General features: G+C 40.3%; 1 protein-coding gene across 7 annotated transcripts in view; it reads left to right on the top strand.

The window, feature by feature from the left end:
- The window catches only part of tanc2b (tetratricopeptide repeat, ankyrin repeat and coiled-coil containing 2b), a 166,455-nt gene that overhangs the window by 59,851 nt on the left and 78,613 nt on the right, over positions 1-27,991 (top strand). For all 7 annotated transcript variants that reach the window (XM_040038987.1, XM_040038986.1, XM_040038992.1 and 4 more), the window contains 2 exons: positions 20,999-21,070; positions 26,479-26,658. In XM_040038987.1, the coding sequence (XP_039894921.1) occupies positions 20,999-21,070; positions 26,479-26,658 (252 nt within the window). The remainder of the gene's footprint in view (positions 1-20,998; positions 21,071-26,478; positions 26,659-27,991) is intronic.

The following is a 27,991-nucleotide window of genomic DNA, read 5'->3' as shown; positions in this document are numbered from 1 at the left end:
TTGCGTCGCATGATAAAGACAGCAAAACACAACACTGGTTCACTTCACAGGAGGACCAAGGCGTGGACTATCCCCACGCCAGCTGCATGTCCATATGCGTCTCCCCGACTGCGTCTGTTTGATTGCAGTTATTGTGCCATCTTTGAATTCAAACCTACAGTCTGTCTATAACTGTGCTTGTCAGTCTGACTGTCTGCTGCCCCCTCCTTCGTCTTTCTCTCCAATCTGTGGCAGCCATGAATGCCATGCTCGATAAATGTAACTCCTGCTGACACTTACTGGAAGGGCAGACTTATCAGGCCTTCGGATGAACTTATCTGCTTTGACAGGTCTAATGATTGTGCAAATCGCATATAAAGACACATTATGCCTGCATCCTCACTTGTGCTCAATTAATCTATAAGTTGATTGAAATGTTTTTATTATTAATTTTAATTTATTTAACAAAAATGCCAATATTTTCCACTTTGAGAGTCTTAAATGTCAGGATTTGCTCTTTTTCTATTGTAATTACTGTATTTTGTATTTCAAATAAATTAACAATAAAAAGAGTTGGCTTGGTTGCAGAGGCACAGAGATCAGTTGGCAACCTCCTGGTGACCACACGTTGCTAGGTAAAAATCTGTATTCCTACTTTTGATTGCTTTGGTCTGTAGGGATGAATGTATCTCAATAAATGGAAAGTTGGTGGTTTGATCTCTGGCTGCTCCAGTCTGGATGCCAAATACCCTTGGGCAAAATGCTAACCAAGTTGCTCTCTCACGCATCCATCAGAGTATGAATATGTGTGAATCTTAGATAGAAAGCACTTAAAGTGTAGTGGATGGGTGAATAAGGCAAGTTGTATAAAGCAATTTCAGTGCTCATGTATAGTAGAAAAGCGTTCTATAAGAACCTTTTACCTTTTATCATATCGGTGGTCTGTGGTTGTTTAGATGGTGTCTTGTCTCTAAACAGTTGTCAACTGGCTGCTGAGCTTTAGTGAAACTGAATATGTATGAATACTGGAAATGCATTCTTGCTTAAGCAGGTAGAAAGACTTTAGTACTTTGACTTCTCTCAAGTCATCTACCATTGTTGTTTTCATGAGCTCCTTGGTCTCTAAGAAACTGTGATGACATCTTATAGACCAGAAAATACAATATGAAGCAGCTGATAATGATATTTCACTTTTGGAAAAGCAATATAATCCAAACACATGATCAGAGCAAGCTAAAATCCTTCAACAGCAGCCTTGTACTCATAGATTAGTGCTCAACAATGAGACGCACACCCAAACAGTATTAAGTGCCCAGTTGGAAGCGATGCATAAAAAATTGATGTCAGACCAGTCTGCTGGATCTGCCAAGAGCAATGTTTGTATCTCCCTCACAGACACACACTGACCCATATCCTGGAGTTTGTAGCATTGTCTAACCCCACCTCCTCCCCCTCCCCAGCATTATTGTAATGACTTTGGAAAAACAACAGTTTTATTTTAAATGATCTTCTGACCCTAGGATTATTTAAATCAGTACAGTATTCGGGTTTTGGCCACATGTCTGACAGTTATGTTGTCTGAAATTTAAAACGTTACCTCTGTCACTGAACTCTGTTTACCACCATAGGTGTATCTCTTTGTAAGATAAAATAAGAAAAACAACTTATAAAAATTGTAACAATGGTAATATTACAGTAAGGCACATGTATAAATATAGGTAAATGAATTAAAGACTAAATAAATAAATAAATAAATAAATAAATAAATATATATATATATATATATATATATATATATATATATATATATAGATATAGATATAGATATAACATAAACAAAAGTAGAACATATAAGACGACAGAAGAAATAAAATTCAACATTACTGTGACAACTATAGTTAAGCCAGTAAACAATACAATGAAAAAAAATCAATAACATCAATAAAAATCAATAGGAAACATTAAAATATAAAACCAGAAATAAACAATTATTATTTTAATATATAGATAACAAATAATGCATTAAATGCTATATTTGGGACAAAGAAATCGAATTAGTTGAAACAAAATAAACGATAAAATGCAAAAATATAAAAGTGAACCTAATATGAAATAAATCCATAGCATAAGGTCATAACATCCCCCCCAGATTAAATGCCATGGCTTCAAATTTCTGTCAATATATCTATATATAGAAATATAAGCTGAGAGGGGGGTTCTGTTAGCATATGTGCATATTAATGTTTGAACACTAAATATAGCCCACATCAGCACACACAGGGTTTAATAGAGTCTAGCTTTCATGTTGATGATGAGACATCCAGCCACATGCTGTAGCCTACTTTCGTCCTACTACGTGTAAGCTTTGCTGTTGGCTCTTCAATGCCCCAGTCTGTTTTATATTTAATGTGTACTTCATTATTTAGGCCTTCTTGTTTGCAGTTGTAGACCTATCTCCAATGCAGCTGAGGGTATAATCTTTGTGCGTATGTGTGTGTGTGGGGGGTATATGTAGTTCTTCCCTCTCCTATCATCGCAATGACACTGAGAGCAGAGTGAATTATTGCATCGCTGTGGGCAAGCATACGATAAGAATAACAGAGCGCCGTGGAAGAGGTTGCAGTAGCAAGGACAGCCTGTGCCGTCTTTCTGTTTCACCTCTCTCCACCCTCACTGCTTCATCTGTTACTATGGCCACACAGTCAATGGCCACCTTGCTTTGTTTCTGCATCTTTTCCTCTCTTTCCATTTTCTTTCACTAATTGTTGCCCTGCCCAACAGGTTGAAAGCTTTCTCTCCTTTTTCCAAAATGGAGAGAAACAAAATGACACTTCACTCGTCTGCCGTCGTACCTTTTCAATCCAACATCAAACAACTTCTTTAGTCCTGTTTTTGTGTTTCTGGCCATTTTAGACATGCTGTATGCTAGACCTTTTTTTTGTACCTGTTATTTGTTCGGCATTTACCTGGTGTTCCACCAGAAGAAGTACACTCTGTGGCTGAGGCCCAAATAAAAAGGTATAATTAATCATTAAATTAAGCATTAAATCACTATAAATAAACAAGTAATCGCATTCTGTTATTGAGAGTAGTTCCTATCCTGCAAATGGGATTCTCTGTTTGCGCTTGTTGTTCTTTTGAAAGTTTTACATTGGTGCAGGATCCCTCAATTAGTTGATATTCTATGAAAGCATGACTCATTTTCCGGCTATTGCTCTTCAAAATGAAAATCACCAAATGGCCACTCAACAAAATAATTATTCATAATGCATGTAGACAGTGCATGGAGAGCAAAATAACCTGTATGAGTCCATGAGAGAAGCTATTGAGGATGGATGCGGCTCAGGAGGTAGGGAGGGTCATTTTAATTTTGGCTCATACAGTTTGCATATAGATGTGGTTTTTGAGGGGGCAAAAAACCCCCACTATAAGTACCAGTTTCTTTACCAGAGGAGTTTAAATGGGCCACTTTATTATGTACATCTTGCTAGTACTGAATTGGACCCCCGGTTGCCTTTGGAGCTGCTGTAATTCATTGTGGCACAGATTCAGCACAAGGTGCTGGAAACATCCATATTGACAATGGCTGGTGTCTTGCAGGTTTAGATCAGTTATCAGAAGATGGGGAAATTGTTTTCATAAAAGCAGGGTGTCCAACTCCAGGCCTCAATGGCTGGTGTCTTGCAGGTTTTAGATCTCACCCTGGGTCAACACACCTGAATCAAATGATTAGTTCATTACCAGGCCTCTGGAGAACTTCAAGGCATGTTGAGGAGGCAATTTAGCCATTTAAATCAGCTGTGTTGGAGCAAGGACACATCTAAAACCTGCAGGACACCGGTCCCTGGAGCCTGGAGTTGGGCACCCCCTCAGTTGTTACTAAAGCGACCTAAGCATGCCAAGACAATATCCCCAGCACCATTATACCACCAGCAGCCTGAACCTTTGCTGCAAGCCAGAATGGATTGACCCTTTCATGTTATAACCTGAATGATGCTGCAGAAACACAATAATTAGATCTGGCAATGTTTGTCCAATCTTCTGTTTTTAATTGTAGCCTCAGTTTTCAAGCCTAAGCTGACAGAAGTGACATCCATGTGGTCTGCTGCTGTAGCCCATCTGTTTAGATGATTGGTTGGCTCTTCTGCATACCTTGGTTGTAATGAGTGGTTGTTTGGGTTATTGTTCCCTTCCTATCAGCAAGAAGCAGTCTGGCCATTCTCCTCTGACCTACGGCACCAACGAGGCATTTTCTCCCATTGAACTGCTGCTCACTGGATATTTGGATAGACCACCTTCTGTAAACCTTAGACATGGCTCTGTGGGAAAATCAGTAAACCACCAGTTTCTGAAATACTCAGAACACCCTGAACCATGTTCGAAGTGACCTAAATCACCTTTCATCTCCATTCTCATGCTCTGTTTGAATATCAGCAGGTTGTCTTTCCCATGTCAGAATGCCTAAATGAAGTGAGTTGCTGTGATGTGATTGGCTGATGGAACAATCATGTTAACGAGGAGTTGAACAGATGTACGTAATAAAGTGTGTATTTAAACCACAGCCTTGAGCTGTGTTATTAACATTGAATATTGCGCTGGTCATCTGAATTTTATTAAATTTATATTTTATCACAAGCCGTGTTCCCTCTGCATTTTAAAATGGCGTATAATTTCAGGTCATTGCATTTTCATTTGAGAAATCTAATTTTATTCTCTCTGAAAAGGCAGAGGTAGACAGGAAAAATAATTGGTGCTCCAGGCAAACTAATGCGTACCTTTTCGATAAGTGATGTCTGCACAGTTGCTTACAAAATAAAATGGGCAGTTTTTCCTTGTCTGGTGTTGTGTTTCAGCGTTTTCTGTGGCAGAATTGTTGATTTTGAACTTTTAGGAATCCATTATGTCTTCATTCTGTGGGTGAGGGTGTGTTACAAACTTCTCTGCACATTCCTGGTTTTGCTGTGAAGCTTACAAATCCCCACACTGCAGACAGGGCCCCTAAGCAATGTGAAAAAGGTTCAAATTTAGCAGTGTTCCTCTTTAAGCTGCTGTATGGTAATGACTGTCATTCAACACGAGAGTAATTTCGAAAGGCTGTAAATATCTCCCATCATAATGAAGAAGCACTAACTGCAGCGGGAGCTTTTCTCTCTAACCTCTCTGCGTGAATTCATCACGATCCATAGCGTTTCTCATTAAACACTCTTCATCAGTGCAGAGAGTGGCATCTGCAACCCTAGCAGGAGTCGCAGACACCCCTCCTCTCGCTGTGGACAGCCTGAGGTCAAAGGAAACTAGAGGTGATGCTGCTCTTAGTGCTGCACTGGAACAACAAACAACCACAAATCAGGTTTCCTCAGCAGCCGCTTCAGTATGTTCTCTCAACAAACCTAAAATAATTGATCATCAAATTGACTGATCTGCAGTTTCCTGTTTTCTGAGCCATGTCACTGTAAGTTATTGCACAGCTTGTGTACAGTTTAAAACAATAACAGAGGCAGGTTTGTTATAGAAATGTGGGTTATTAATTTCAAAAGCAGGCCTCTCATTTCTTACTGTATTTTATTAGTGGCTAGCAAACTACTGTAATTAATCTTAAGACTTATGTGTCCTTGCTTCCATACTTAAAGCCCCATCTAGATATAAAGCAATTTGCTCATCACTCATTGTCCTGATGTTATTTTTTGATTGCTAGTGAAGCTTTGTAGTGGCTGCTTATCCAACCCGACGGATTTTTCTCTAGTTGTGTTTTTTTTTGCTAGTGTCCTTGTCACTGCTGGTACCAGTAACCCACTAGTGGTCAGCAGAGATGGGCAATCCGATTACTTTTTACAAGTAACGAGTAAAGTAAGGGATTACTATTGCAAAAACAGTAATTAGATTACCGTTACTTTCCCGTAGGAACACTGCGTTACTAAAACCGTGATTTTTTTTTTTTTTTTTTTTGCGAGACTGTCTCATGACAGTGACGTAAGCGAGTGCGACGTTCGTGACAACAGCTGTGTGCAGATCAAGAATGGATCATATATTGAGTGCAGGAGAGAGTATGAGCGTGCAGCGTTTAAAGCGTGGAAGTACTGACCTTACTTTGAGTTTGATTCCGTAAAAAGTGACAAAAACATTAGTGTCCGCTGTTCACTGCGTGGGAAGAAAACTTCTTTTTACAGCGAAAAAAAACCCCTAAACCTCCAAGCAAGCACCGAGTGCGCTACGACGTAATGGGAAATTCACAGAGAAACTCGCGGGTTTCTTCAACTGACCGCTGCGGCACACCTGCACCAGGGTAAACCTCCGCCTACCCCACTCCTGCTTTACAGGTGAAAATAGAGCAACAGGACCGCTAGTCTTTGATTTTATTTATTTTCTACTGTGTTTTACTTGCATCTATTTGAAAGAGTGAGTGTAAACACACAAAATATTTTATTTTATGTGCTGGAATGTGCAGAAAATAGCTTTAAATGTTAAACTAATTTCTTCCAGTCAGAGAATGTTGCATATAATAAAATTTTTGCTTGATGCATAAAGTTAAAAGATTAAAACTAATAAAACAAGTTTAAAAAAAAAGAGACTTTTCCATTTGATTACATTTTGTATGATGGATTATGCAGAAAAAGTAGAATTGGGCTGAAAGATCTATCGCTTTATCACCTATTCAGGTTGTAAATTGTGTTTTTAAAAAGTAACTAAGTAATTAATTACTTTTGAAAATAAGTAATCAGTAAAGTAACAGGATTACTTTTTTGGGGGAAGTAATCAGTAATTAGTTACTGATTACTTTTTTCAAGTAACTTGACCAACAGTGGTGGTCAGTCTCCTTCTGGGTGGCAACAAGGTTTGTCATTAAATGCTCCTTTTTATGAGGAGGCGCAGTTTGCTTTGCTTATTCTGGACTTTCATCCATTCACACGCAGCTGCAAAAAGCAACAGAGCTGTGATACCAAGTTACTTCCTGGACATCGGAAACTGCTTTAGTTTGTCCGCACCTGAGGATGCGTTGTTCTGCAGAAAGGAGGAACTGGGAATCAAACTGCAAACCTCACACTGAATCTTTTAAACTACAGAATAAAATAGGATTTGAAGTAATATTTTTAAGTTTTCGACTGTTGGTCAGACAAAACAAAAATATAAAGACATCGCCTTTGGCTCAGTCTTAAAAAATATAATGTGGGTTTCATTTTTTTGTCATTTTCTGATCGACTGGGGGGGAAATGACTGACCGCTTGGCTCAATCTGCTAATACTCAAGGTTAAAATAAAATTGACTGGAATAGTGATGGAAAGAACACAGGACAGTGGGAAATTAAACTGAGGTAGGTGGTACAGGTGTGATGCCAGCTCTTCATTTTTCGTGGTCCATTCCCTCGTCGAGGATAAGAAATGAAAAGAAACAAAAGCATCACTCTTCAGTGAAACACCTCAAGGCAGACTAGAAGCCATGAACTGTTTTTCATTTCGCTGCTCATCCTTTTTTGCTCTCGCTGAGTCTCAAAGCAGCCAAAGCAAAACCTTTATAACATTTCCATTTCCGTTTGGTTTATTTTTGCTGCATGCTTTTCACTTCTCTGCTCTGTGATGTAACCCCAGTGGTGTGTCAGACTAAAGGTAGGAGATGCTTCATGTGGTCTCTCTCTCTCTCTCTTTTTTTTCCAGACTTGTATTCATTTTCTTTTATTTATTTATTTATTTATTTAAAACGCAGACCTCCCACTCAGTGCTGCGACACAGCTTTTCTCGGCATCGGATGGCAGTGTGGGAGTCGGGGCATATCACTCTTTTTCTTTCTCGCTCTCTCTCCTTTTTTTCCCACTCGCTGTCTCTTGGTTACGCGCATACACACTCTCCCTGCTTCCTCCATCATAACACCTCCATCCATCCAGGACACTGCTGAGTCGTGGTGCTGTCAGCCAGAGCCTGACGCACTCAGCCACTCAAATATGCGTCACCTCTCTGGCCTGGCGCCACCACCGTGCTGTTCGCTGTCCTCCAGATACACCTCGGTGGCTAGGGTCACAGGCTTTGGGCTTTTCTGGAAGGTGGGAGGAGGCATGTGTCATTTTAAGCCAAAAAACTTTTTTTTTGTTTTTTGTGTCTGTCTTTTTGTTAGAGAGGATTACAGGTCATGCTCGAGGTAACCACACACAGTACCATACCGATGTATTTTGGTTAGAGCCTCATCAGTGCTTGATTTTTAAGTTTGATAGCAAAGTAACCTTCCTCTTTTTTTTACTAAAACGGATGCCTAACCCTGACTGAGCCTTACAAGAGTAAGCATTTATTTTTGAGATCTGCTTAAATACAAATGGAAACTTATAAAATGTCTTACATCAGCTTTATACTCATTACTCATTTCCTATTTAAAGCATCTGTAATCAAAAGCAGAACCAGATACACTGGTCGACATGTGTTCCTACTCATCTATGGCCACGAGCTGTGAGTGCTGATTGCCGATACAGATGGCAGAAATCAGAATCCTCCCTTGTAGTCAGGGTGAAGAGCTCGGTCATCCAGGATCGGCTCAGAATAAAGTCACTGCTACTACATAATAAAAGAAGCCAGTAAAGGTGATGCGGCTATCTTCACTAGGATGCCTCCTGCGTGAGGTGAGGTGTTTTGGGCATATCCAACTGAGAGTAGGCCCCAGGGCAGACGCAGGATGCTGGAGAGATTATATCGCTTGGCTGGCTTGGGAACTCCACAGTGTTCCGCCTAGCTGGAGAAGGCGGATGGGGAGAGTGAGGCTTGAGTGTGTCTGCATAGACCTGGACATGGATAAGTGGCAGGAAATGGATGGTTGGATGGTGTTTATAAGCAATAATGGGAAAGTATGTTGTTGGTGTTGAACCTATGGAGAACTATCACCTGCAAATAGGCTCCCCCTCAGCTCCCTCAAACTTACTAGTAAGTTTCAGATTATTGTTCAGCTTGCTGCAATTTCTCGGCATGGGTTTAATCCCATCTATCACTATGTTGGGCTTCCTACATCTTTTTTCAGTGAAAGTAAAAAAAAAACAACTACTCTACAGCACCTGCTCATCACAAAATGGCAAACACACAGATAACAGAAGAGCCTGCTATTTCCCTCAGCAGTTGTTAGAGACCAAAAACCGAACTGAAATGGAATATTGGACTTAATTTACCATGTGGCCAAAAATATCACTCCAATTGAGCGTTAATGTTCCACATTACAGCAATTGGCCACAGTATTTAAGCTGCGTGCTTAATGTTTTGTAGGTGCCCTTTTGTGCTGCCAACATAGTTCTGAAGCCTCTGGGCTGTCCTGTGGTGTCTGGCACCATCATGTTGGCAGCAGAGCCTTTGAATCCTGTAGGCTGTGGGGCAAGGCCTCCACGGATCAGCTTATTGTGGACGCTCAATCTCACATTTACATACATTTAGGTTTATTAGAGGCTGTCTACCATTTCAGACTGCATGAAGACTGTGGGGGTTTTTTTTTTTCACATTTTAAGTTACTGTGTAATGAGGACAAGCAGCATCTACACCAATCAAGCATCTGGTGATGACAGTCTATAGAGTCATTAAAACTTTGAACAGATTACATCATCATGTTCTTAAGAATTTAAATATGCTACGTTTTGATCATTTCATTACATTTGCTGATCCTAAACAACATGATGAGACTATAAGCAGGTTAGATATGACTTCTAAGAAATTAGAAGTCATATCTAACCTGCAGAATTTGTGGCATAAACCGTGTGATGCTTAAAGGCCCTTGTAGGGATGAGTATTATAGACTAACATAGTTTTAAATTTGTTGTGGTTGATCACATGGTGACGTGTTATTTCTTAAGATTTAACATTTTACCTTTCAAGAAAACTGTAGAGCAGACAGGTAAGGAAAAAGACAGAGCATGGGGAATTACACAAAGAAAGTGGCCCGGGGCAGCCTGGGTTACCTGCAGCCCAGTGAGCTATACTGGTGCCCAGATATGGGGGTGGTGGTGGTCTCACTCTTTTTCTGCTACAATGAAGTAGCCAAAAAATAATTTATGAGTATTTTTCCTCTATTATGACTGTACCCATGTACACATGCTATTGTATTAAAGTTGAAAAATAAATATGTAGTAAGATGTGGTTATTTAATACAAATTAAACAAGTCAAACAGTACAAGGCTTCACATCAATCTACATAACTTAATACTAGCATGTGCCACACTATAATTTGATCTGTTGGAGCTCTTGGAAAACTGATGTCCTCAATTGCACTGATAAAGGTTACAAAAAAAACCTATTAGGTGATAGATCTGGCTTATAAAGTCAGTATAAAATGTGGGATAATTTGTATAAAAATTAGCCCATTTTGTGGGTACGCTGCAGTGCTACACAACATGATGATGGCATAATATATGATACAGATAAGAACCTTCCAGGGGCCTAAGGTGTACCTGGGTGTCAGGTTGGTAGCTCAATTCCTGATTGAGTAAGCAGACAAACAGATTTAACTTATTTTATCTACTAAGATATCCCAAAAAAATTTCAAAGGCTGATTTCATAAATATGTACTCGTTCGGCTTTATACAAAATGATTGGTTTTGGTTAATTTATGAAGACAACATAGCTAAAAAGTTTTGAGGCTAGAATAGCATGCTGGAGTTGTGCAGTTTAACCTAGCATTTTCTTTTCAAGATAAGATTTCATTTAAAAATTTGTTACCATTAGCCCAGCACTTCTCCAAAATAACTCTAGCTGTGTTGTGTAATACAGGTTGTTGTAGCTGGGAACACAGGTGAGGCATAAAAAGAGCAGCAGTAGTAGTATCAGCTAAAAAAAAAAAAAGCCCCGCATTTGAATTTGTCGTAGCCCCTGGGTAATCAACAGTTACATAACAACAGGACGCAGAGAGGTACTCCTGTAGTGCTTTGGGCATGACTGGGTTATAAGGATATTTCTTCTTTATTGCATCTGCTGCTGCTGCTTGGTAAATTGGAAGATGCCTCTGATTTACAGCATGCCCTCAGCAGGTAAACCAATATGTAGGAACAACAAATGAGGGGGAAGCAACAAGCAGCAAGGATTAATCTGCATTACTTGTAGTGCTCTTAGCTTAGGAATGAAGTTCTCTTTGTTTTTCTTTGGTACTTTTAAAAAAGGAATTTGGGACCAATTTACAAATAATAACAACCGCCAGAGTTAAAATGTACAAAAGCATTAAAGTATTCCAGACTGCATAAAATGGGAGGAGAAGGAGAAATTAAAATACGACAAGAATAAAGAAGGAAGTGGTAAAGCTTTGAAAAGGTTTTATAAATTTATATGAAAGAAAAAACTGTCTGTAACTGGAATCAGAGGAGACTTTTTCCAAACTGTTGGTGTTAAAACAGTAAAAGCACAGTCCCTGCTTTGCTTTAAGGCTAGACTGTTGAACCTGTGGCAGCAGTTGATCCCCAGATCTGAAATTCGAGTGCAATATAAAGTGTTATTAGTTCTGACATATGTAAAGTGCAGGCAAATCATGTAGTAATTTAAAAGGAACCAGTAACATCTTATTTTTCAGTGAATGGGAAGCTAATGCAATTGTGTGAAGACTGAAGTGATGTGTTCCCAGCTCTTTAATCATGCATACAATATGTTGCACTAGTAATTGGAAGAAGATGTGGATGTGGATGGATGTTGACAATATTAGTATCTATATCGAATCTATAAATAGAAAGACTAAGGTGCTTCTTGAAACTGAGCTGTTAATCAAAGCTTATTCCCAAATTTAAGATTGCTTTCGGTAACCATTAGAAATCATTAGTACCAATAACAAGGACTTTATCTGAGTTCAGCTGCAAGAAATTAGAAGTCACCTTTAATGGCAGTGAAGCAGGAAAATACATTTGTGTGTTTTTTTTCCCTAACATATAATTGACAGTCATCATTACTGGGAGATTATATGTCCAGGAGGCAACAGAGATAAACAAAACAAAACAGGTCCAAGGGCTGATCCCAGTGGGATCCCAGATGCACTGTTTCATGTTTGGGACACATGAAAACAAGGATGTCATCTTTATTTTGAAAACAATGTTTTGACAAGAGCATAGTCACTCAATTAAAGAAGAAGTAAGCTGTAAAAATAGGTTTTCATGATGAGTATTTTTCATCAACTCTTTATAAAAGATCGATGCAGCTACTGAGCTGGGTCTTGCCACAAGAATCGCTATTACTATTTATTAGCAGTGCTTTTGATCACACCACAAAGAGAGTGCTGATAAGGACACACTATGCCTTTTATGTGTAGATAGATTTCCCCTTTTTGTGAAATATGTTACTTGAGTAGAATTTATACGATCCCGCTGATGTCCAAATTCCCTGTAGTCCCCAAACTGCAGGCTTGAATATAGATGTAATTTTAAAAATGTGTAAAGTCTACTGCGCAGCCTACAGATCGACTTTGTGCATTCAGTACTAAGACTGTGCATTTTCTGTTTTTTAAACATTTAGTTTTTGCAGCATTATTCTCATAAGTAGGCAGTAATCATGAGAAACATTCAGAAGTGTCTACTACCCACACAGTACACCACGTTTCTTGCTCACAAGCTGGCTAGCTTGCCTTTTTCTCCCTTTAGCCTTCTTGCTTGTAAAACAGAGCGATCCTCACATTAAATCAGAGCTGATATGGGCATTGTCCTAAATACAGTTAACAGCTTGTGAAACTGCTGGTCCACCCTCTAAGGCCCCTTCTTACCTACAATGTACTGTTCCCACAAACACTATTTCCTCTGCTGGGAGTCTTCATATCTGGTGCAGTTTGTCCTCCCTTGATATAAGACTGCTTAAGGGCTGACAGGATTGTCTTTTGCCCTGTCACTGCAGGTAATAGAGCCAGTGACAAACAGTTCAGTGCACCTCGCTCTGAGCCTCATCCCTCCTCTCGTATTGCTTTAAAACCACCACAAGGTTGAGGCATTGAGCAGCACAGCCTTAATGGTGTTTACCAAAGCTTCTAGTGGATGTAATCTTGTTAATGCGTATGTGTTTAAGGAGGCACAGGTGTCAGTGCCAGCTAGGTGGCTAACGTTAAAGTGCACTAAAGTATGCATGTATGAAAATATGTTTGTTTTTGCTTTTTTAGGTGTCGTTTTTCAGATTATTGCTCAATCAATCGGTGTCAGAATAAGAAAATGGCCATTATAATTCTATGAGATCATAAATAACCATGCAAAATGCATAGTTATTAGGTTCATGATGCTGTTTATCATCTAAAGGCAACAAATCTTTAAGTAGAAAAGCTGGAAGTGGATAAAATTAAGCATTTTTTTCTCAAACAACCTATTAATCCTATGGTCTCAAAAGATTTGATATAATCACACCTACGCAGTCCTGTTGAGCTAAGCCTCTGACTGTAATCTCTCTCTTTTTACATATACAACATAAACATGAATACTTTACATTTATCGAGTTAGTATTTCATCTTGAGAAATGCCCACAGTTTGAAAGCAAGTGTCCAAATGTAGTGCTGTGTGTGTCTGCTGGTGTATTTGTGTTCTCTATATGATTTTGCGGTCCTGCTGCGTTTCCCTCAATCATCTGTTGTTTGTCAAAACAAATGTCAGATTCAGAAGTGGGCTCCCATACTTATCCAGCTGGAGGTAGTTGTATTTTAGATTATTATATATATGGCATATAGCAGTGGAAAGTAAAAGGTGACACTTAAGATTTCTGTACAAATTAAGCAATTTAACTGGCATCTGAGGAGGTTTTTGGCGCCCTCACTAGTTCGTTTGAGAAATACTAGTCAGTGAAACTAGTTAATCACTTGTTATTAAAGTAGAGTGAGAAAGCACTTGTTTCTCTGTCAAGTTGTAGATACTGGATGGAAAATACAACCACGGCAATTTCATTAGGTATACCCGCTCAACTGCTTGTCAACCCGTCTCCAGGGTTTACACTGAATGGTTTGGAAAAAGAATGGAAATATCCAGTGAGCGGCAGTTCTCTGAGAGAAAATGTTGTTTATGAACAGTGTTTAAGTTTCTCTAATGTAATTTTTTTTTGTATTTTTCCCACCTAAGATATTATTCAGTAGTCTGATTATAAGTTTCCTTTTTATTCAGCTGTCTTAGAGTCTTTGTTGAAATCTAAACGAACATTGATTCAAGCATGCCCTGTAAAGATTTCTTTGGTCTTTCAGTATGAAATGTGTGCTTCTGTTGTGCATAGCAGTGCATGTACAGTAAGTGCGTTTGTGCGCTGTGTCTGTTGGGATTTGGATGTGGTTCCCTAATATTTACTTTGGCAGGATGTCAGAACAGTCCACTTCCTGTGGTAGACCAGGATTGGCTCACTACAGCAGTGGACAGAGAACATTTAAGAAGCCTCCTTACTGTGTGTGTGTGTGTGTGTGTGTGTGTGTGTGTGTGTGTGTGATCCCATGCATTTTCATGTTAGCATACACTGAGGCTGGCACTAATGAAGATACCCATCAACTTTACAAGTGAGCAGATGTCTGTGCTCACATATGGCTGCCTGCAGCACACTGTGGTGTTGTGATTCATTAAGTTGCTCCACTTTGTTGTGAATCTGATTAAATCTGCCCTAAATGAAAGTCAAACCTGAGGAGCACAGTTTTTCTGGGACTCGCACACTGTAACATATGGCCTGAAGTGATTTAATGATTAATTGATCACTTTAGCCATCAACAAGAGGACGAGTGTCTCACTCAGCTATTTTGTGTGTTTAAGGTATAAATGGCTATTTGAACCAAAACGTGTATAAAATTGGTTTCAAATTGAAAAGCACAGCAGACAAGTAGCTGTGGTTTCAACATCAAGCTTCAAATGCAAGCTTTTCCAAAACATGCTAATGCAGAAGAAACACACCACTTATCGCTGATTTTAAAAGGGCAACAGGAGGATGATTTGGCTGTGTGATGGCCACAAGGCCAAATAAATTTAAAAAGCAAACGGGCTCACAAATTGGATGAAAAAGTGTCCAAAACATTATGAACACTTGGGAAGATGGTGTTGATCACCTTTGAAGAGGAAACATGATCAGAAACAAAACTTTGGAATGATCCTGATACGTGATCAAATGCTAAAATAAAGGTAGATACCATGACTGTGTTCGATAATAGGAGAAAGAACACTTCCACACACTCGATGCAAAGGGAGCTCAAGGAACTGGGACTGAACAGCTGTGTGTTGGGGGCTTCACTTCGCTAAGGAGCATAAAGAGTAGACTTTCCAGCTATGGAAAAAAGGTAAAGGTCTGCTGAGTCCAGATTTACCTTGTTCAAGAGTGAAAGGTGGACCAGGGAAAGGCCTTGATTAAACTTTGCATGTTAGCAAGGCCACTAGGTTCTGCTTGGGATGTAAATTTCATCATGAGCTATGTAAGCATGAGGGACTGCACAGACTCATCCACAGAGACTTTCCATTACAATGCAGCAAATGTGTATCCGCCACATGGGGGGGGACTTCAAAGAAGTGCAGGATGTCTCCAGCTGTTCCTGTCCGTGTTAATGTCTCCGTAGTACTCACTATTTTCTGATATGGGGATGCTTCAGTTGAAAAGGTCAACGTTCTGCAACGTCGTGTGCCCAAAAATTGAGGTCAGCTGACCACGTGACCACCAAATGGCAAGATTTTTCCATCACTGGATTTTTTTTTTCTCATATTCAAAGATGACAATGTCAGGAGTCAGTTGTATCAAAATAGATTAGATATTAGTGTGTGACCTTATAAAGAATTAAATAAGTAGCCAGTGATTTTTTTCTTTTAGGGCCATTACACAGCCGTAGTAGTTAAACTGGGTCTAGTGCTCAGTTGGATGGTAATGATAGTACGCTTCATGCTGAATGTCTGCCAAAAAAATGAGTCCTACTTGTGCAGTTAGTGCTAAAACCATTCGCTGATTAATAAATTATATGTTTATTTGACTGGCAGAAACGTAATAGACCGCAATTTTCACAATCACTTGAGTCATTTATTCAGCAAATGCCAAATGTTCACTTTATCCAGCCTCTTGAGTGCTTGGATTTCCTGCAGGTTTCTCATTTGCAACACTCCAATTTGAATGTCTTCTAGTATCATAGTTGGTACGATCAACTCATTTTATAGAGCTAACCATTAATAATTCAGTCAACAGAACCTTTAGTTAAGGACCTTCAGCATGCATAAACCTCTGCAACTTTATGATTCCCCGTGGTGCATTTGAGTTTTGTTTAAATACGAGGCCTTTGAGCAATCATATCCCAGCGTCCTCTCTGGTGACATCATCTGTTGTAGCTTGGCAGTCGCATTTGTTGCTCTCCACAGGCACGCAGCACTGATTCACTACTTGGCATTTTTGAAATGTGAAGTTTATTATTTCTAACACTATGAATTGGTCTCTGTTTTGGAAAATTAGGACAAGATGGTGTAATTCATGATGTGTTAAATAGATTTCAGGATGTTTTATTATCCTCGCTCGCATATAGTCTGTCTTTCTGATGAAGTACGGGACTAACACATTTGAAACAGAGACCACAATATGAATATTCCATCTTACTATAACCACTAGTCCAGTGAAAGCTAGAGTAGTCATAGATTGTTGAGGTGCCAAGCAAACTGGTAAAATCCCCATTTTAGTTCTTTTTACATGCTGAAAGGACAACACACTGGCAGTTTGGGATGCTGGTGAAGTCACTCCGATTAGTACAACACCCTCTCTTTTTCTTTTCTTTTTTTTATTCATCCTCTCTGAAGAAAGCTACTGACAAATGATCTAAATTGACATATGAACTACATTGTGGCTGGATCTAGGATTGTGATCTGTGATGGACTGGTGACCCATCCAGGGGGTTCCTCATGCCTTAAAACAGCTGGGATAGACTACAGATTCCCTATCTATCACTGAATTGGGATTAGAAAATGAAGGGATGGATGATTTATTGTTTAGGTCTCAAGAAAGAAACCTCTCATCGGATTCCAGGATAATTCAAGCAAGTGTAAATTCTTGAACCGAACTTGCAGAACTGTTTACGATTGTGTGTTCTGTGTTTCGAATGCCATTTTTGTGCATTCAGGGGAAAAATAAAGTGATGAAATAGGGCGAAGCATTCCAGTCTCCTTTTCTTCTAACTTATCATTTTGATATATGGTGATGGGGAAAATAATTTGGCACAGAGAGTAACTGGTGTTTAATTAGTGCACTATTTTACCTTCTCTTGAGAAACTTTGGGACTGACAACAAGCTGGCTACACAGCAACACTGGAGTCCCACAGAAGCATTAAGCAAAGGTAAGAAGAAAAGGCATGGAGGAACTGAGCAAAGCAATGAATCACTGTGTTGTCAGTGAGTGAAGTCATTGAGCTGAAAGATGCGATTCTCTGGGCTCCAAGTATTCGGGGTGTTTCTCACTTACACAGCTCAGGTACAATTTTATTCTCTCTCCTTTGCTGGCTGTTGTTATTTTGCACTGTCCCTTAAGTGAATGACAGGGATTGATTGCACTTTTTGAGTTGAGTCTATTGGCTGTATTTATGTTCAACCTGATTGATTAGTCACAGAAAAATAACCAAATCTAAGAGGGAACTTAAACCTTCTGCCAAATAAACTTCTTTAAACATCAGTATTTATAGTAATCACTCTTTCACAGTACCTGTAAAAGATACCTCATTCAGGAGGAAAGGTTACACTGAACTGAAAACACCGGCAGGTCCAAGAAAGTCAGGCTCAATGATAATGATAGCTGCTGCTCCGTGGAATAACTATCAGATGTCACACTGACTTCTTCCATAATGATTCTTTGTCCACATTTGAAATTGGCTTGCTCCTTTGACACCACAACACAGAACGGTTGCATTGCAGTGGCAAAGAAATTGCCAACATGGAGAGTGCACCATCATACTGTATCTTTGTTTCGGAAATGGCTTTTTTCCCCCGTTCAGTGACAGCAGTGATTTGATTTTACAGTTGAGTAGTATATGCTGCAGAGCACATATTGGCTCGGTTTCATTCTCACTACCAGCTGGCAGATGTTCTGTGAGAACCTCGAATGATGTCCTCTGTCTGTCTTTGCAGGTTTTAATGAAAATATCTCTATTTCCATCAGCCATGGGTCCTCCCCTTTCATGTTCCCTGCCTAATAAGCCATTGGTCTGTGTGGATGGACATTGTACTGAAATCACGGGTAACGAGAGCACTTCTTTGAAGAAAGGTTTCTTTTGAATAGAGGTGACACAAAGATATGTTTCTCAGTCCTAAAACTGTAGTAGAGAGAAGGAGGCTCCAAGAACCTCAGTAATGGAGTGATTTAAAGGCTTAACATAGATTTGTTATTTAGTGGGTGACAGTTATTTCTGTCAGACCATTTTAGCCCAAAGAGGATTGTTGTTCCTTCAGCAGTAATATATATTTTGAAGTATAGCCCTGTTCTGGGAACTCCCCGCCCTTTCATGTGCATATGTGGAAAACCTAAAAGCAGGGAAAGCACCAGCAAGACCGCTGCACATACCCGAGTAGGCATCAGCAGGAATTTTATCAAGAGTCAAGCAGCTTTAGTGGTATGCCCTGTATAAAAGTTGCCAATAAGATAAGCAGAAGAGAATCAGTTCATCTGTTGGATTTAACACAGAATTATTGTTCAATTTCAACCTGGATAGAAGTTACCATTTATATTAGAGTATAGCTGGAGACTCTCTTTCAGAAGAGTTTGGTATTTAAGTAGAATCTCTGCAGATTCTACTTTGGTATTTAAGTAGAATCTCTGCAGTTCCTGGGAGGTCCCTCCGATGGGATCTTTTACATTTTCTTGTAATCGTGTTTCGTCTTTTCCATTTACTCTCGAAGTTGCTTTGCTGTGGGCTAACAGGTTCAGGGAAAATACTAGTGACAATGTTTACACAAAGTCTAACTTGTTAATTTGCAATTTCTTGCCCATTTTTTCCTAAAATAAATGTTGCTTCTGCTGTTTTTGCTTCTGCTCCAGACTACCTGCCAATGTGAATACTGAGTTTTCATAATATGTCAATGCAAAAATCTACTAGCAGGATATCAGTTGTAGTGCATACCATTAAAATGCACAAGGAGAGACACACAAAGATAAAGATACAATTAGCTTAAAGGCTTAAATTATTGTTATATTCCAGCACCAAGCAAAAGTATAAAAAACAACCCAACATTCATACATTTACTGAAACTGAAAAAAGGCCATTTGTATTGTTAGAGCTGTTAGAGCTGTTTTTGTATTCTCTCCCTCTTTCCTTGGTGGCTTCTTTGCTTCACCCTCACCTGTCTAAATGTCATCTGTAACAAGGCAGACAAAGGTTGCATGTTTTGAAAGAGCCTACAAGCACTGATCTATGAGTCTTTGGCACAATAGACACTATATTGAGAGTAAGAGTCACATCTGTTGCCTGGATTCTGGGAGAAACTCATTGCTGCTTCTCTTATTATAGGTTGAGTCTTCAGGGCAGCCCATAACAAAGTACCCCCCTTACTTGAAATGCAATGAAAAGGTTTCTGTGGTCATGTGATAGGGGTTTGATGTTTGTTATTTACAACTGCTGTACAGGTATCCAAAGATAAGTAAAAGAATCACCCAAAATACTTAAGTATGCACAGTCTCTTACACTATATCACGCAGCTGTCTCCACACAACCTCATACACTTTACTTGTGCTTGCATGTGCATGTTTTCACATATCACTGTGCAAGCAGTTCTCGTAGCTACTGCCCGTCGTCTTCAAGGCCTGTATTGATTTTTCACACCATTGATTTTACTGGGCGAAATGGCTCATCAGGTACACAAGGTGAGAAACTATTTTTGGTGGCTTTGTTGCTGTCGAACATGCGTGTAATGGAGGTGTTAGAAATATACATTGCGCTGCTGTCTGTAAATGCCAAATATACAAAAACCATTACATAGAAATTGTGTGTTTTCAGTGTGCTGGTAAAGCTTTTTTTAATTGACAAATCCAGACAACAACACAGAAGAATCCTCTGCAGAGAGCCCCCTTCCACAATCGGCCCAGTTCTCACACACATGCCCCACGGCTTATTCTATCTATCCATCGACAAGCTTGATCTTTCCACCAGCAAGCCAATCTGGCCTGCTGCGTGGCTGAATGTGTGAATCTGCGATGGGAGAGATAATACCCGACTGTTTGTTTGGGTTTTCTGGACCAATAGATGAGAGCACTGATTGAAAGGCGATGTGGGGATGAGGCAAAACATCTAATCCTTTTTTGTGATTTAAAAAAAAAAAAAAAAAAAAGAGGCCTACTTCCCTTTCTGCCTAATGCAACAATCTTTGATCCTTCTACTCAGATAATCCACAGACTAGTTTTCATACAAGTAGCTCAGTTTAGATTTATTAATAGCTCACTTAATTCTATTGGGATCTGTTTCTTCTGAGCATAAATCATTTGTTCCACACCTCCTCTGCTGGCCTGTCGTGCTTTACAGTAGATCCATCTGCACTTGAGCAGGATTATGAAACAATCCCCTGGTGACACTGACTGTGCTGCCCATTGATGCTGCCCCCACCCTCCAACCTGCTCTTTTCAGCTCCATCCACTGTGGCTAATTCTGCCTGCCTGATCCCCTGGGCGTAATTGATCTTCATATCATTAGCTGTATGTGGATCTATCTTGGGAGACGCCCACTGTTTGACTGCAAGTCAAAGTCATCCCTCATTTAAGCATATGTATGTCGCAGCGAGCTCTTTGATTGTGGCTCCATCGCAGGTCTTCATGCAGGAATGGTTGTAATGTAAACTATTATGTTATCAGCTTTGGGCCTGCCTAGAGATAGAGGCTCACTGACTGTTTAGTCTAAACATGTGGAGGCGGAAAAAATGGAGCTCAGCAGCGCGTTCTTCCCTCGCGACAATAAGGGGACGCTTGGGCCCCAGGAGGAAGGGTGTCGAGGGTCTGTGTGTGAGCAGCCTCCTGGGCGTCCTCAGATCTCACATCTGGCTGATCGGGGAGGAAGAAGTGGCCTTGCTGCTTACTCGCACGTCCTCGCCACGCTGCCACCACCACCACCACCACCATCGAGCTCACTCCCTGTCTTTCTCTGTGTGCTCCTCTTCTGCAGATGGTGGGAGCGAGGACTTGGCAGACCCCCGCTCGCCCAGTCTAGACCCTCACCTGAGCCACATCGGCCAAGGTAAGCAACCGAATTTCCAAAGAGAAGTTTTCTTTAAACTCGAGAAAAGTTTGCAGTCTTGACAGGAAACGTTATGCCTTCCACAGCACCTGCTCTTCTCACCTCTTGCTTTTATGTGCTCGCGGTGTGTATAATATGTGCGAATGAGAAGCTGAGTTGCTGAAAACAAACGTGAGCTCTTTTCTCGTCCCCCATATTTCCTCCCTATTGGCTCTTTCCAGACGCTATTTCTGCCCCCTTAATGTTTTCATGAAGCCTTGTTTGCTGGACCGCATTTATTCCGTTTCCTAACAGCAAGTTTATGACTACTGGAAATGAAGTTATATTTACAGGGAGGGCAAGTGTATGAATTTTATATTCTTGTAATTTTGCCTGTAAATCTGAGTAACTTCAAGGGGAAATAGGGTTGTATATATGACATTAGATGGTATCAACAGCGAGAATGTCTGTGCTTGGCAGGAACTGTTTGGGGCAGTTTGGTTTTTTCCACCTCATACATATTTTGAACTGAACACCTTGATGAGTAGGTGGTTCTGTTTATTTCGAGGCATGGAGTGGTCCTTGTACACGACTCTTATTGCAGTCTAAAATGAAACACGGTAATTTCCCCTTCACTGCTTTTGTTCTGTGGATTTCACCGCTGAAGTGCGGCTGGTGCTCCCTCTCTGCCCTTCTCATTTTTGACCTGAATGAGACCATTTAATATCTTTCTCAGGATTATCATAATTTTCAATGAGGCTTTCCAGAATTAAATGGACTAATTGATGAGATTTGGGCCTTTTCCACCACAAGAATGTTGGCTAAAACTACGAGTATTTGGATGAAAAGTGCATTTCAACTTCTTGGACCGGTGTCCCTATTACAGGGATATTATTTTACGCCCCACAGAGCCCCTTCATAGTCTGAGGGTCATACTTACTGCATTGCAAATAAGCTCCTGCATACTATACGCCATGAAAAATACATTTATTTGAAACAGTGTTGAATTTAGTAAAACTTTATTTTCATTAGTGTAGGTCTTGTGCTATTCAAATGTATACCTGCAGGATCACCCAGACATGTAACCTCTGGGCAACGTTTTGAGACTAAAGGTTAACTGCAACATTTTTCAATAATTATCTATACATTAGGTGTAATTTTTAGGAAGGATACATTAAAGTGGTGCAGTGAGTACTGTCAGCACAGTAAGAAGACTCTGGGGTTTGCAAGGCCTGCTGGTCTTTATGTACTCTGGTTTCCTTCCAGAGTCCAGAGGCATGCATGTTAAGTTAATTGATGATTCTAAATAGACTGTAGGTTCAAATGTGATTAATGGTTAATGGTGTCTCTGTTAGCCCTACAGTGGATTGGTTACCAACCTCTCACCTAGCCATTGGCTAGGATAGCAGCTGAGAAAATAGATGGACGTTAATAATTGTCTATTTCTGTCTTTATTTAATTAATTAATTAATTTTTTAAATAATATGACCTGCTGTAAAGAGTGCACTAACTTCTCATATAAGATAGCCCTTCTGTGTCATTAACCTCTGATAAGTTATACTATATTTCTAATAAATACATTGTTGCAGGTTAGAAAGTGTGCAGGAATCAGGTTTTGTCTCATCTTCTATGGGGTATGGAACTCCAGGCCTTGAGAGTCGGTGTCCTGCAGGTTTTTGATCTCACCCTGGGTCAACCCGCCTGAATCGAATGATTAGTTCATTACCAGGTCTCTGGAGAACTTCAAGACATGTTGAGGAGGCAATTTAGCCATTTAAATCAGCTGTGTTGGGTCAAGGACACATCTAAAACCTACAGGACACCGGCTCTCAAGGCCTGGAAGTCCCTACCCCTGTTCTTTTCTCTTGGCTTATGAACTAGATTGGTGAGTGTTTTCAGTAGTACTGACTGAAAACTTCAAATGTTGGGTGTGGAGTGTGCAGTACTATGCATGTACTGCACTTTAGTTTCTTTTTCTTTTCTTTTTTTTAATCACCAGTGAAGTCACAGAAGAAATCATATGTCAGATGAACTGATGAGTTCTCCTCCCAGGGCATCGCATTATGTCTTTTTGTCAGATACCATTACACACGTCTATTAGCGCTGGTGCGTTGACGCCTTGTCTGTTTTCAGAGACCTACACTGTCTGTTTTCAAAGGAGTGAGAGGAACCAGCAGTTTAATAATAATAATAATAATGGATTGCATTTATATAGCGCTTTTCTAGGCACCCAAAGCGCTTTACAATTCCACTATTCATTCACTCTCACATTCACACACTGGTGAAGGCAAGCTACAGTTGTAGCCACAGCTACCCTGGGGCAGACTGACATAAGCGAGGCTGCCATATCGCGCCATCGGCCCTTCTGGCCAACACCAGTAGGCGGTAGGGTAAAGTGTCTTGCCCAAGGACACAACGACCAGGACAGAGAGAGCAGGGGGATTGAACCGGCAACCCTCCGGTTACAGATGAGCTTCCCATTCCCCTGAGCCACGGTCGCCCGGTGGCATGATATCTGCATGTCCCTGTTCCATAACTTTGTGCTTCACCAAAGAACACCTTGTGAGTAACTTAGACTTGCCAGTGGCTTTGACACAACTGCATTATATGATTCTACAGGAATAAGGACAGGCTGACAGTATAGTTGCTGCAAAAATAACTTGTCACTTTTTCACATGCCAGCGGCCCAATTGGCATAATTTTCACAGCTCTTCACAGTGTGATGGACACTCACACAACCTACAGTATGAAAGGAACATTTTAGTTCTTTGAAAAAGTCTAAAATGACTAAAATGAAGGTGTCTTGGATGTAAATGCAGCTAGTTTATACCTAAAAAGTCGAATAAGTAAATAAAGCACATTCTTTTGTATTTGTCCTGATTATTTTAACATGAACGGCCACAAAATTGTTAATTTATTTAGCAGGTAATTGATTGAGAGTAGCTTACCGGTAATTGTTTATTTTTGTTCAATATTTCAAAGCATTAAAACCAAGCCTGATCTTGACTGCTGGCAACTGCTATCAGAATACCAAGTTAGCTATTTTATATTCACACCAGTGTCTGCATACATGTGGAGAATTTCCATGCCGGGGAAAGCAACCGCTGCTCTGGCTGTTGTTTTTCACTCTCACAGTGACATTCCCCAGTGAATGGATGGACTGACTCCAGAGCCACAGAGGGATTGATGTGTGTGTCGGATTGTGTTTGGCATTTCTTCTATGAGTGCAATTGTTTCAATACTGATGTATTTATATTACAGCAGCCAATTTGCCCCCTTCCTAGCCATCATACAGGCTTTCTCAGGGACCGGTATCTGATAATGGCTTTTTGTCTCACCGTTGCGGCTGCTATCTGGCGCGAGCATGTTCCTTGACCAGTTGGTTTTACAGCTCAGTCTGCTGGGAAATGGGCAGTCTGAGCTAGAACTGATTCACAAAATGGATGTTTACAGACAGCTGGCTGATGAGTGCGTGTGAAATTAAAAAAATAAAAATAAAACCAAAGTTGTCATAATTTGTGGGTTTTAGAGCAAAAGAGGAAAAGGGGGGGGGTATGAGTGATGGTAAGTGGTTGTTTATACTGGCTCTGTAATTACCACTCATTGTGAGAGGCTTTTTTCGTAAATAAAATGCTCTCTTGTGGTCATGACTGTGCTCTTTTCTTGTTTAAACATTTCAAATGGTTAGAAAATCCTTGATTATATAAAAATTGTTGGGTATTGTGTTACTGCGGGGCTGACAGAGGTCAGGCGGGCTGCCTTTTGAGGCAGTGATGTAAACTGCACGTGTTGCCTGCAGGGCTGCTCTCTGCTGGGTCACGCCAGTGATGTTGCGCTCAATATCAGTAGTGCACTGATTGCAGGATCGAGCGACCAGGCTGAGGTCCTATCCTCTGTCAGAGGGTGATACGGTTTCTACAGCAGGTGAACAAACAGGAAAAGAAACGGAACAAAGAAGTCCAACTAAGCACTTTAATAGTGGATATATTCTGATCCTTGCAATCCATTATATTCAGTTATACCTGTCAGCCTACACTCTAAGAAATAGGGGCATTTCAGTCCTAACAGGTAGAGTTGACATGAATGTACCCCTAAGGTTAATTGTTGGACATCAGCGTAACTATATCTACCTTTTCCACAAAGATTCTTGTGTCCCTAATGAAATGGTACATATTTGCAGCATTTGTTTAAATGTTTTAAGGTGCAGTAATGTGCCACATGCGCAAGGAAACTGGGTAAAATGTTAGGTGAATAGTGCTTCCTGCATTCAGATTGGTTTTATTTGAGGTGCTTTTGGAAGGGATACATTTAAACTCCAACTGAAAGGCACTCTCTTGAACTATAATCACATGTTTTTCCTTCTAATGGTGTGGTCATCTTTATCCTAAAGAAAATCCAACGTGTTCTGGCATATAAGACTTTGTAAAGGAGTATAAATATATTTCATGAACCGCTGGACCTTTCCTAGTGGTGGTCCTTTAATAGCAGACTTCCACTTGTGGAGTACCAATAATGGCAAATTTCCATCTTGGATGAGAGTGGAATATAAAGAGCCCAAAAGGGTTTTAACACAAAGCTAACAATTTTTTATCATATTTAAATCAAATGTGCATAAACTGCACACAATAGCACAAATCACAGATAATATGAATGAATATCAAAATACAAACTGAGTTTATAAAACTGCAGTCAAATCTGAATCAGCCATTTACACCAAGATATTTAGTGTCAGGTGATTTATAAATCCAGAAATTCATAAATTCCTTTGGTTAAAACTCCGTTGTTTTGGCACCTCTTTACATGGAAAGAGGGATGCGGTCAGTTACTGGAAGACAAGTAGAATAGATCCAGATTTTTCACAAACTCTGTTTAACATCCTGATTAAGGTTTGTAAGCTGAAACATGTTTTTTGGATTTTTTTTGGCTAAACCTGAGCATGCGATGAGAATAAGCGCATTTAAAATTATATTTAATAAGAGGATGCCTTTGAATTCTTTGTTTTAATAATAATAATAATAATGGATTGCATTTATATAGCGCTTTTCAAGACCCTCAAAGCGCTTTACAATACCACTATTCATTCACTCTCGCATTCACACACTGGTGGAGGCAAGCTACAGTTGTAGCCACAGCTGCCCTGGGGCAGACTGACAGAAGCGAGGCTGCCATATCGGAAATGGCTTGAGACCTAGACTATTAGCAAAATGTAGCTGTTGTGTATGAAAGGTGTCCAATTAATAATGCATGTACAAATCCAGAGTGGAGCCATTTGGTAAGATCACGCAGTAACCGTAGGATAATCTCCTCTCTCATCTTCTCTTCCTTTGCTATTGAGTCTGCAGTTATACCATTAATATTATAACACAGTGCTTTATTTAAAGTCCAGAAAAATATCTCATACTATGCTGTTTCTCCCTCCCATCCTGCAGGTGGCAGCATAGACAGCGACTGTGCCTTTGAAGGAGACTACACCGTGCCCCCTCTTTCAATGACTGAGGGCATGCAGCATATTCGCATAATGGAGGGCGTGTCACGCTCTCTGCCCTCCTCCCCGCTGCTCACCCATCAGACCATCAGTGTCAGGCTGCAGCCAATGAAGAAGCTCACAGGTAAGGATGCTGCAGGTGATAGAGGAGTCACTCAGAGTGCAGGATTTGAAGTTGTTGTCATTTTCTTTTTAAACCAGAGTTCAGGAAGAAAGCCACAGCCAATAGAGACGTGGGCTAAATCTGGTTTAAATTTGCCTGTGGCTGTCCTCCCCCATAGACTCGGTGTACTAACACAGCCTCCCTTAGCCCTTCACTGTACCACTGTAGGCAGCTTAATCACAAAATCATGCATACTGAGTTAAAACTGATTTTACAAGACTAAGTAATGTTTCACCCCAATGCTTGCTGATAAGCAGTAATCATTTACTGTATTACTTGCCCCCCTAATTCTAAGTAGAAAGCAAGTGGAGCTGAGCTCGGGTTTCTGGCAAACACTGTAATTTCCAATTGTTGTAATCGCCAAAGTCCTACCTAATTGACAGTGTCAAGAACAGATGATGGACTGCGAGCTGCGGTTGGCTCAGGCGTCCTTTATTGCTTTTTACCTCCTACCACTAATCGTTTCCTTCCACAGTCATCACTGACATTCAGAAAATGTGGAAAATTGCCTCCCCTCTGTTTCCTCATCAACTGCTTTATGAGTCTGTGTTGTGTTCCCTCTACTATTGCAATGGGGAGAAGCAGTTGTTTCGGTACACAAGACTGTCTGGGCATCAAAGGTTACTGCTCTACTTGTGCTTTCAAAATGAGAATTGAAATATTGACAGCACAGCTTCACCCAGTATCTGTGCAGCCTCCACACAGAAGCAGAGTGGGTGTGGATGAGTTTAAAGCTCGACTCAGTAGTCACCACTAGGGTGCACCAATCTCCCAGCTACTTCAGATCATTAACCGTTTCTGGTATGCCGGGGGGAGCTGTGATTTTTACATCATACAGAATGATTTATGATCTCTCCAGGGTCATCCAAACTGTGGGTTTTAAAGGGGAAACGCACATCACATAACCACATCATTTTCTCCCATTTTAACTGGGTGTGCCACACTGCTGTAGAGGACTGTGTGTGGACGGATGGAGCAGAGGTTTCTTTTTCTTTCTTTCTTTTTTTCTCGAGAATTAAATTTCAGAACAATCCGGCCAAATCACACTCTTCTCCCCACCTCCTCCCTCACTGTTCTGCTGTTTGAGGAGCATTTTGTGTGCTTTTCTTGGATTTGATGTTTTGTGGCTGATTCAGCCTGCTTCTAAAAGGCTTCTTTCATCTGCGTGAGTCGCAGCTAGTTTTTAGGACATCATACGAATCTGTAAATATGAATGTGTGTGTGTGAGAGAGAGAGTGTTTGTGTGTGTGTTTTTTTTTCATGACAGCCAAGAATAGCTTGATTAATGATGCAC

Source organism: Simochromis diagramma, unplaced genomic scaffold, assembly GCF_900408965.1.
Source record: "Simochromis diagramma unplaced genomic scaffold, fSimDia1.1 OVJJ01000402.1, whole genome shotgun sequence".
Lineage (NCBI taxonomy): Eukaryota > Metazoa > Chordata > Actinopteri > Cichliformes > Cichlidae > Simochromis > Simochromis diagramma.
This window is presented reverse-complemented; position numbering and strand designations above follow the sequence as displayed.